A 10,968-nucleotide genomic window follows, 5' to 3' on the forward strand; every position below is an offset into this window, starting at 1 on the left:
CCCGAAATAGCAAAATGTGCTCTGCTATGCGCGCTCCAGATTTAGTCGAGACTCCAATGTGGGCGATGGCTTTGGCGAGAAAAAGGAATGCCTTTTCTGGTAGGTTGGTGGTTATTTATTTTGGGTTACCAATCAATAGTTACTAATTATACAAAGTTACTTACGTGCATATATCTTTTTCATTGCCAGACGCCAGTATGTGTAAAATTGGTCCATAGAAAGCTTTTTCTTAAGATCACTCATTCTCAAAACTTTATTTTTTTTTAAAAAAAAGGGGAATGGTGGTAATAAGCTATCACTGTGACGCTAGTAATTTCGTTTGGTGGACTCAAATTTTATACTTTTTAGTTTCATAAACTATGGGTTCACAAAAGAAATCTTACATAACTAATGGCAGTCTGATTATAGTTTTTAAACTTGTCATAATATCTTTATAATATGAGATTTTATAAATTTGTGATCTCAAACATGTCATAACCGTTATAGATTATATAAAAAGGTGCGAAATTAATTATTTTAAAATGTAAAAGCATGTACATGTCAAATAAAATAGAATGGAGTACTCATTTAGTAGTTCATAGTTGAACTGAAAATGGCTATGTATCCTTTCAAATTAAATAGTGAATGAGTTACAAATTGCAATTATCCACTAATTAGAGACACCAACCTTAAAGATTCCAAATTAAGCTACAAAATTACAAAAGATAGATAGTTACCAATACAATTGGATAAAGAAAAAAAAAGACCATGCAACTTTCTTTTGAGTTTTTTTCTTTTCTTAATCTATTGTTATATATGCTAACCCAATCCCTAAAACTGAACCATACAGCTAAAGATCCAAATCACTGCTATTATTAAATTAAAACTAGTTTAGGGTTAGTTTTATTATTATTATTAACACCTCCAAGCTGACGTGGCTACTAGGGCCCTATCATGCCAGCAAAGCAACATCTCTGCTTGTCTCTTTGCCACGTGGAATCCTCTTACCTGTACCCTACCCAATAAACAATCTGCTTGAAAATCGGCAAACTGGCTTAATCCCACCGGCCGGAATCCGGCACCCATCATCGCATCCTTCCACGATCCTCCACCTCCACGCCGCCCTACTGCTCCGATCATATCAACTATCTTAGGGAACAGCACGAAATTCTCTATTTTCCTCATCCAATCCCCGCAATTTCCACCACCGATATTTGCTGCCTCCAGTGATTCCAGTAGTGTAGAGTAAAATTCCAGCCCGTCGATCACTGTCTGCCGGAAAGACATCGCACCGTAACCCATAAGTCCTTCGCTGTCCACGTGTACCACCACGTTAGGGGATATACGACGGAGGTCGTTAACAAACCCTGACCCGACCCGTCGGAAGATAGCGGGAGATAAAAGCACCGCTGTCTTCTCTCCCTCCATGAACTTTATCGCTTTGAAGGATAACAATTCGAATGTGCGAATTAGAACAAAATCAATTTCGAAACCGATATTGAGTTCACGAGCAAATTGGGTTAAATTTTCTCTAATTAACCTTGATTCCACAGCGTATTCTTCAGGAACTAGAGCCGTGATTCGAAGAACCGGCGCGTTGGCTTTACGGCACTCGGCTTTATCGGCTAACTCTTTCATGAAGGAAGCCCAGTGACCACCAAGTCCGATGTCGAAATCGATGACGTGGACTAGCATCGAGCCGTCAACTGCCTCAAGCACGGCCTGATTCGCCGTGAAGCTAGAGAACATAGGGATCGGAGAAATATTTGAGAATATTTTGTAAGATTTAATAGTTTGAATCACGTCAGAGGAACTCGAAGGACGAGTTTGCCGAGCTGATCCGGCGAGCTGGGCTTGAAGTGCTTCCTTGAAGTAAAAGGCAGCTCGTTGGAGAGGTTTTCCGGCGGCGGATCTGAGCCGTTGATTGAGCCGTGCCAGTATCACATGTGCGAGTTGGAAAGCGTTGGTTTCGAAACACTCAGCAAAACGAATGAGTTCATCCACGTAATCAAATCCTACGTTCCAATTCTGGTGGATATCACCGGAGAGATCAAGGGCGTTGATGAAACTTCCCTGATTCACCGCCGGGAACTGCTGAGGAAAAGTACTCTCGGAGAAAGAAAAATCAGGATTAGCAAACTGAGTGGAGTCAGCTGAAAACTCAGAGAGATTATGGAACTGAGTGAGCGACTCGCTCTGGGTGAGACTGAGTGGAGGATTAGTTTTTGAAAGCGAAGCAGAATCGTCGTGCAAGCCAAGTTCTCTCATCAAAGAATCCCAATCTTCAAAGTTAGTCAGAACATGATCTCCTAATTGAAGAGGATCTTCGCCGCCACCACAAAGAGCAGACAAATCAGGATTCGTTGTTATAATCTGTTTATCGACTATAGGACTTGGGCTACGACGGAGCTCGAGGACTGATTTAGGTTCGTAGCACAAATTAGAGCCGTTGGTAGCGGCCGGAAAAGTAACGTTGTTCCGGAGATTATTGTTGTTGCTGCTAATCAATGGCTTAGAACTTACGTTGTCATTAGTGGAAAAGGGCACTTTCATTTCTCTGTAAAAAGGAGAGAATTGTTGTTAACCGTATCCAAAGTCTCAAAAAGAGTATATGAAACTAACAAGAAAGTGTTTTTTTGTGTATTGGCGTGAGGCGTTTTAGTGTGCTTTAATAGAAAAGCTGTGTTCAACTTTGTGCTCTGAAAACTTTGGGGGAAAATGGAGGGTAGCTTTTTGGGGAGATGAATGATTGTTGGCTTTTTATCTTTGCGTGCGTGGGGGGGCTAATTGCATGCATGGAAGAGGCTTTAGTAATTAAGGGGCGGGGCAGGGCAGGGATGGGGGTGGGGGTGCATTATATTATATGGGAGATGCATGGATATATAGTAATGTAGGGATAGTTGGAACATGCAAGACACGAGCATGAAGTGATTGATTTTAATTAGCTTTTTGTAGGATAAGAGTCGTGAAGGTGAAGTATTATAATTGTGTACCACAAAGAAAGAAAGAAAGTAAAGGGGGAAAAATAAGGCTTTTCTATACTTTTCCTAACACTTTATGGTGTCCAAACTTCCAATGCCAAATTGCTGATTAGCATGCCAAATATAATTATGATGATGTTACTGTTCTTTCTTATGTATTTCTATGCTTCTTCATGAGTTTGATACACTTTATCCGAGGAAACAACCTCTCTATCTTTTTGAGGTAAAGACTCAAACCATACTTAGTGGGATTTCACTGGATTGTTATTGTTTGTATGGTCCATCTTATTAGAAATAATAATTATCTCAAAATACTTGTCTTAGTTCTAATTTATTTCATTGTACCTTTACAGTTAGTTCCTTTTGAAAATATTAACAAGTTTGTAAAGTTCTAAAAAAATAATAGTAACCTATCCTTTTCATTTTATGATATTTAAAAAATTTAATTATGTTGACCTATAAGTAGTAAGTTTTGTGTACTTTTTAAATAGATAAATTTTAATGAACTTGAAGAATCAATATCCAAACTACACCAAAAATTAGATATATTTAACTTGCACGATCTTCTAATTGCTTATTAGTTGAAGATCCTCGCGTGAATTATTTGAAGCTTCGACGTTATTGCAAAATAGAGTATGTGCAATGCATGTCAAATTAATTATGCCCTGATGCTTTGTTAACAGTACGTATATACTTGTATATTAGGTAGTGCGTGGAGTAGTATTTTCAAAAGTTGAACATAATATTCTTGACTCTCATGTTTTAAAAATGAAGCTAAAATATAAATTAACATGGAAGTGCGCTTACTTAACTATGACAATTCCGAACTCGTGTGATTCGAATGAAAGTCAGATTAATTAGGAGTATTAATTCATCAAATAAATACTTCCCCTATCCAACAATAGTTGTCCATTATTAACTTGACACATAGATAAAGAAGCAATAAATAATAGGGCTAATTTTACCAAATCATCCTTTTAAATATAATTAAGTCATGATCGGAATGTTTAAAAATGAATAGTATTTAATAGTTCGGGTAGAATAGACATAAAATGGTAAAATAATTCAATTGGTTTTATTTGTTGGACATTCAAAAATAGTATAGTGGACAAATAAAGATACACGGACAGAGAGTAGTTACTCATGTTTTTTCCAAAATTTCGAGTCCGAAAACTTGTCATATATATCCTCCTCCGTTCATAGACGTTAATTGGGAGCTGCTAGGAAAGTAGTGAGTATACAAATTTAATTTTACTTCTCAATAAACGTACGTAAATTAGTTGCTTTTAAAGCTGCGATTCGTTTGACGTCTGTAAATTAATGTCTTTCTTGTGGTAGTAATTTGGATTGAAATGGAATCAGAAGTCAAGTTCCCTCTCGTACTTTGCCTTATAAAAGAAGACTGTAGCTCGAAGTTCAAGCTAGCTCTGGTATGAAAACCCTATTTGATAGTAACATGGCAGATCCAACATGATGTGCAATTGGTAATTACAACTCCCAGTAAGAAAGAGTATACACGAGCTGAGGAAATGTAAGTGTGTTTTTAAAGAGTTAACCGTAAAAAAAACACACCTTATGAATTTTATATCTAAACTATCACCAAAATACACACCTCAACTATCAATTACTATTTCTTTTCCGAACTAAAGCAAATCAGATATTTACCAAGCCAAAGTCAGACAGTTTTAACTATTGTCTTGTATTCAGTGATAGAGTTAGTTACCTACAACTTCAACCAACAGACAATCATCAATTATTATAAAATATTTTACTACAATTAACGGACATAAGTAAAACTGAAAACTCTCTTGTTTAAAAGTTGAAATTAGGGGTGAATGAAAATGACAGAAAGTGGTGGTCAACTTTTGGGCTGTTAAAGTTGCATAATAGCCCACAGCTCTAAAGAAAGTAGAAGGCCCCACAGAAAGAAAGTCCACAGAAAGAAGCAAAAGACAATAGAAGCTGAGCAGTGAAGCAAAGTGATGGGTCCCTATTTATTTACCCATACTAAAAATACTTAGTAATATAGTACAAAGTTTACCCAAATAATTCATTACATTAATACAATAATTTATTCGAATCCATGAGCTTCAGTTCTGGAGAAGGCTGGAGCAGTGAAGCAAAGTGATGGGTCCCTATTTATTTACCCATACTAAAATACTTAGTAATATAGTACAAAGTTTACCCAAATAATTCATTACATTAATCAATAATTTATTCGAATCCATGAGCCTTGATTCTGGAGAAGCTGAGCAGTGAAGCAAAGTGATGGGTCCCTATTTATTTACCCATACTAAAATACTTAGTAATATAGTACAAAGTTTACCCAAATAATTCATTACATTAATCAATAATTTATTCGAATCCATGAGCCTTGATTCTGGAGATCGCATATGGATCGTCCGATGATCCTTCTTGACAACAAGCATCTTAGTCCAAAAAGTCACCGTTGGATCTGATCGGATCAAATCGGGCCTAACTAAACAAATGCAGACCCCCATAAAGTAAAAAAATATTTCCAACACTAAAAAGGCCCACATTATTGGGCCCTACAACAAGTGAGCCCATTATTGGGCCCACTAGACTCCTTTTTGTCTGAAATGTATATGCATGATAGATAGTATGCTACTAGTGAATAAAGGATGCGCGTAGGGTACGCGTTGGGCGGAGGAAGAGGAAGAGGAAGAGGAAGATGAAGAGAATATATTCTTCTGTTGGTTAATGGGTGATAGTGCACTCATAATTGACCTATCCTTTCATTCCGTATTAGACTAGATAGATAAAGTTATCAAAATCTTTTGTCCATGCACGTCTAGGTCTTGTTTATCATAAACCATGATTTTACGACTTCAATCAGTCACCTAGTAAATTACAGGGAGTCAGTTTTATATTGCTTCAACACTCTTCTTCATGCCTACAAATAACTTCTTGGAGAAAAAAAGAAGAGGAAAGAAGTATTCTAGCATACTAAAAAGAAATAAAGAAAGAATGAAAAAAGCTTCTTTATTAACTTTTGAAATGACCTTTCTACTGTTTTCTACAATTAAAAACGTCAACATGATATGATATTAAGTTTAATTAAGGAGATTACAACGCACTCGTTTCTAAATCAAGTTGATATGTTCCATTTTAATAGTATTATAGAAAGTTGTCAAGTCTTAATCAAGCTTTATTTTAGTCATTAATAAATATTTCTTTCCTCTCTGGTCACGAGTTTTAGTTATTTAAAAATATGGTAAAGTCTGAACGCTCTTATTAAAAGTAATATCCAATACAATGAAGGTGTAATCATTCAAGATTTTTATGCTAATCTTTTTGTACAAATCATTATCGCTTTTACATAAATGATAGCATAGCAAAGTTCATTTTATAGCAAATTAAAGTCTTCAGCTTTATGATTGTTAAAGATCAAGGGGTCCATAATATTAAACCTTAATTATTTTTTTTGAAAAAATGCCTATTTTGTTTTTTTCTCTAAAAAAATTAAATTGGAGGCATATGGTGTAGACTTAAGCTATTTGTTTCTTCCAAGTGATTATAGCAAATTAAAAAGTTCAACTTGTCCGGACATGAGTTCTATACATGACCAACAATGGAGTCAAATCCTAGCTTTTGTGTTATTGTGTTATCTTCTTTATGTTGCTGATGGAGGTGGATCTAGAGAGTTAATAAAATATACTAAGTATTATTTTCGGTATAGATTATACAAATATATATGTAAAATTTCATAAACAATCATTTGAATATTAAAGTTTGAACTTGCTAAATTTAAGTTATAGACCTAGTTTATTAATTACCACAGTATAATTTTATCGGAAGATTTATCATACTCTTTATATGAACTTTAATTTGTGAAGCTTTATTTTCTTTTGTATGTACAAAACTAAGCTAGCACCATAGATAGTGGGTGTCACCATTTTACAGCAAATAATATGCCTCAATTGGTGGGGGAAAGGGTCTTTAAAGTTGAAGTGTTTTTTTTCTCTTTCTTTTTCTTGGTATGTGGTGGGGGAGGGGAAAATGAGAGGACAAAACACAAAATCAATTTGATGTACAATTTACACAAGACTGAATGAAGCTAAGTGATAGAATTGATAAAAGGATAACAATTATACGGGACACGTAAATTCTTGATGTCTCCGTATACACTACACAAGAATGTAAATCGCACTAGGCAAGTACTCGACGCAAAAAGGCATTGAGGGGGTAATCGATCCCGGATCATCCATGTGGATAATCACCCTCCAAACCAACTGAGCCATCCCGAAGGACATTTTCTTAAATTGATATAATATTATTTGTTGACATTCATGCTTCAAGAAGTTCAAATGGTGTGTATGTAGACTTATTTCTACGAGTCCGGAGCCAAAACAATAACTTTTTTCTTTCAACAAACATAAACATATTAAATTTTTATCAACCAAAAAATCTCTCCTGACAGAGCGATTTTCTTCTGACAAAATTGACGCGTTACTCTGTTAAAAAAAAAAATCGCTGCCCCAGCAGAGATTTCGTCCAATTTTTTTTCTTTTTTCCTTAACATTGCTGCCCTGCAGCTTTTTTCTCAAAAAAAAAATAATTAAAATCGCTGCTACAGCATTTTTATCAAAAAAAATAAAAATATTTTTTAAATTCAAAGCAGTGATTTTCTTGAAAAATAAATAAATTTGCCAGGCAGTGATTTTACGGAATTCTTTTTTAAAAAATCATTTAACCATACATATGCCGCAGGAAATTCATTTTCCAAAGGCAGTTATTCAAAAAAAAATAGCAGCAATTTGAATACAGTAACTTTTAATTTTCAAATTTTTTTTTTTGAGAAAAATGCTACAGTGACAGTGATGTTAGGCAAAAGAAATTGACAAAAAGAAAATTATTTGGACGAAATCGCTGTTGGGGCGGCAGCGATTTTTTTTGAAAGAAAAAAATTGTGTTTTTGACTCCCCTCCTATTTCTATTATATGAAGGTAGAGACGTTGTTCCAAATAAAAGAAAAATAAGCACGTAAAGCAAATAATAGCGAAAGTGCTAGTGCTATCGAAACGAAAAAACAAAAAATTTCTATATGGCAAAGGGGATAGCACCTAGACAATTAGGCAACCTCATATTTGTTACAAGTGGGGATGAGGGTTCAACTTTGCATTATTTAGCATCACTTTGTTATTCTTTTTATTAAATTTTTTGAATAGGAGATATTAATGTAAGGATTGACAAAGTATTGATAGTGAAACTACTGTAACATCTCATTCAATCATGCAAAGCATCTCCCATTAATTTGTCCATCTTTTCGAATATAACGAAAATCAAACCAACTTTTTCACGTATAATTTTCTCTAATGACGTCACGGGAAGTACTCATGAGAGAAATATTCTCACTTAAGTTTGAAAACGACTCTTAAATTATGATAAAGTGATAACTATGATGGCCGGCCATAGTTATTCACTCTCATCGTAAAATATAATAAGGATCGAGTAATTTTTATAAAATTTAAAGAATTGAGAATAAGTTAGTTAATCTTGTTTTTATCTATGTTGTGGTTTATACACTATTTTTTCCGTTCTATAATAGTTGTTACTTTTTGTTTCCCAAAAGTCAATTTGAGCAGTTTTTGAAGATAAATATGCTAAATATTGCACAAAAAGTATGATAAATTACAATTTTATTTATATCAATATGTTGAAAAAATACATCTTAAAACATCCGTCAATGTTATAGCGTAATTTGACTCTCGAAAAGTAAAAAGTCAAAAATGTTTTAAAACGAAATAAGTAAATCACAATCTCTCGAGAGGTGCAAGGGGTTTGGCTTTTTTATTTGGAAATTATGGTGCATACATATATTTCAAAATTATTATCATAGGTATATATAATAGATATTGAATTCTTTTGACTTTTTTTTTGTATGTTTCTTATATTTCATTCTTTTAGTGAAAATTCTGATTTCACCGTTGCTTGATTGATAAATATGATAAAAGAAAGAAAATTTAATGATAGTATAACAAAACATTTTCATATATAAACGTGATTTTAAGAAAATAAAGAAAGGAGAAATGAATAGTAGTTCCAAAAATATAAAGAAAAAAGTCAAGTACTTAGGAGTTAAGGTTTGTGAGTAGATGGGACATATCGCGGTGGAAAAGGTAGAGAAGCTTCAAAGATACAAAAGAAAAAGAGGGGTTGAGATTCTGTGTTGTGATTAATACAATTCAATCAAAGAAAAAGATGTGTCATACCACCATTTTGGACATACAACTCTCCCTAAAATAAATGCCACTAAACACACTACTTGTGGAGATCATCCACCCATGCTTTTATGACTTATCAAAAAAAAGTAAACACTTTTTTCCTTCTTATTTTTTAGGATATAATATAAAGTTTTTTGTAAACTAAAATAAAATAAATCAACAAAATTGTTCTATCTCCAAATATTAAGCTCACTAGTGAAATGAGCGAGAGACGAATGTAGCCTTTTGGCTATGAGTTCCTCACTTTCGATATGATGTATATAAAAATTTATTGAAATCTCAATAAATATTAGATTTTAATAATAAGCTTACGACTAAAAATTTTAAAAGTTCAAATTATTAAGTGGTGTCTTAATTTATTCTCTTTTTTTTTTTTTCTCAAACTGATTTTATTTGATCTAAGGATTTATTAGAAAAATATTTCTATCTCTCAAGGTAGGAATCAAATTTGCATGCGTATAATATACCTTTGTTAAATTTAATTTGTAGAATTACACATGTCAAATATGTTAGATATGATGTGGTTGGTGCCTCTGAATAGACACCCATAGGTGTGGTCTAGTCAGGTTAATGAAACCAGGGAATACTATGGGATATCAAAATTCATAATTTAGCTAAAAAAAATACCACTAGGTGATTTCTTAAAGAGGTACCTAATGAAATAATCGAAATGCAAGAAAAAAGAATAGACAAATTTCCAAAAACTGAATCTCTTTGTTAGTACTCGTCAACAAAATATTCTTCGTGTCTAATCCCTAAAAAAAAATCATCTCCTCATATAAAGACATACATATTGAAAACCTAAAATAAATTAATACATCAAAATGTATCACATCTCTAATAATATAAATTTTTTTGGTGACTCGTTTCACACAATTCAACAATTTAATTAAATAATTTGTCGATTGCGCGGATGAGGAAGGGGTGGTGGTGGAGATATAAAGTGTGATCGATAGGGTATCTTGTATGTGATTAATATAGCTAAACATAAAGGTGAAAGGCAAAAACATATATGAATGGTGGTCCTATTCTATATTTAAATGAATTATTAGGATACGTCGATTTCACTTTGCAAAATACCCTCTATAGATTCATCAACTTTTTCTATCATATAGCTAGCCTTACTCTGGCTTCCCACATTTCACATGTCTCAATGTTTATTTTTGTTTTTCCACTCTTGCGTCTAAGGGGCTTAGAAAAATTTGACAATGTGGACCCAAAGTTCATAGAAATAAAATTAAACAGTCATGAAGGCATATACCTAGAAATTCACGTATAAAATGTGTAACTTATATTAATTTTATTTATCTCATGATGCTTACAAGAGATAACAATTGTAACAACTTTTTATTAATTTAGAAGAGTTACACCTTCTTGATTAATCCTATGATTTTCCCTTTTTATTACTGTACATAGTAAACAAAGAACTATGAAAGACTAAATATGTTGGTACGAGCTAGGTAGGCTTATTGGTGATTTTACAAGGGCATATATAGTAAAAGTTGATTAAATCAAGAGCAATTTTCACATATAGCAAACACAAAATTCATATTTGTATGTTATAGCAAAGTTTGCATAATTGCGCTCCATAGCAAACATGTATATGTATAATTCGCTATACATATACAAAAAAAACAGTTGTATAATCTGCTTTGGTATACATATACAAAAAGATCAATTGTATAAAGTGAGAGAGGCGAGTGAGAGAGGCGAGTGAGCGAGCGAGATCTGGGAGAGTGGCGAGCGAGATCTGGGAGAGGGGA

General features: G+C 33.6%; 1 protein-coding gene across 1 annotated transcript; it reads right to left on the reverse strand.

The window, feature by feature from the left end:
* Positions 1 to 566: 566 nt before the first annotated feature.
* LOC102584482 (scarecrow-like protein 15) lies at positions 567 to 2,815 on the reverse strand. The gene has a single exon (XM_006363081.2). The coding sequence runs from the start codon at positions 2,530 to 2,532 to the stop codon at positions 895 to 897; it is 1,638 nt and encodes a 545-aa protein (XP_006363143.1). The 5' UTR covers positions 2,533 to 2,815; the 3' UTR covers positions 567 to 894.
* Positions 2,816 to 10,968: the final 8,153 nt, after the last annotated feature.

This window comes from Solanum tuberosum, unplaced genomic scaffold, assembly GCF_000226075.1.
Source record: "Solanum tuberosum cultivar DM 1-3 516 R44 unplaced genomic scaffold, SolTub_3.0 scf00423, whole genome shotgun sequence".
Taxonomy (NCBI): Eukaryota; Viridiplantae; Streptophyta; class Magnoliopsida; order Solanales; family Solanaceae; genus Solanum; species Solanum tuberosum.

Excerpts from the sequence above, each read along its gene's own strand:
- LOC102584482 (XM_006363081.2), bottom strand. The coding sequence starts at position 2,532 with ATGAAAGTGCCCTTTTCCACTAATGACAACGTAAGTTCTAAGCCATTG.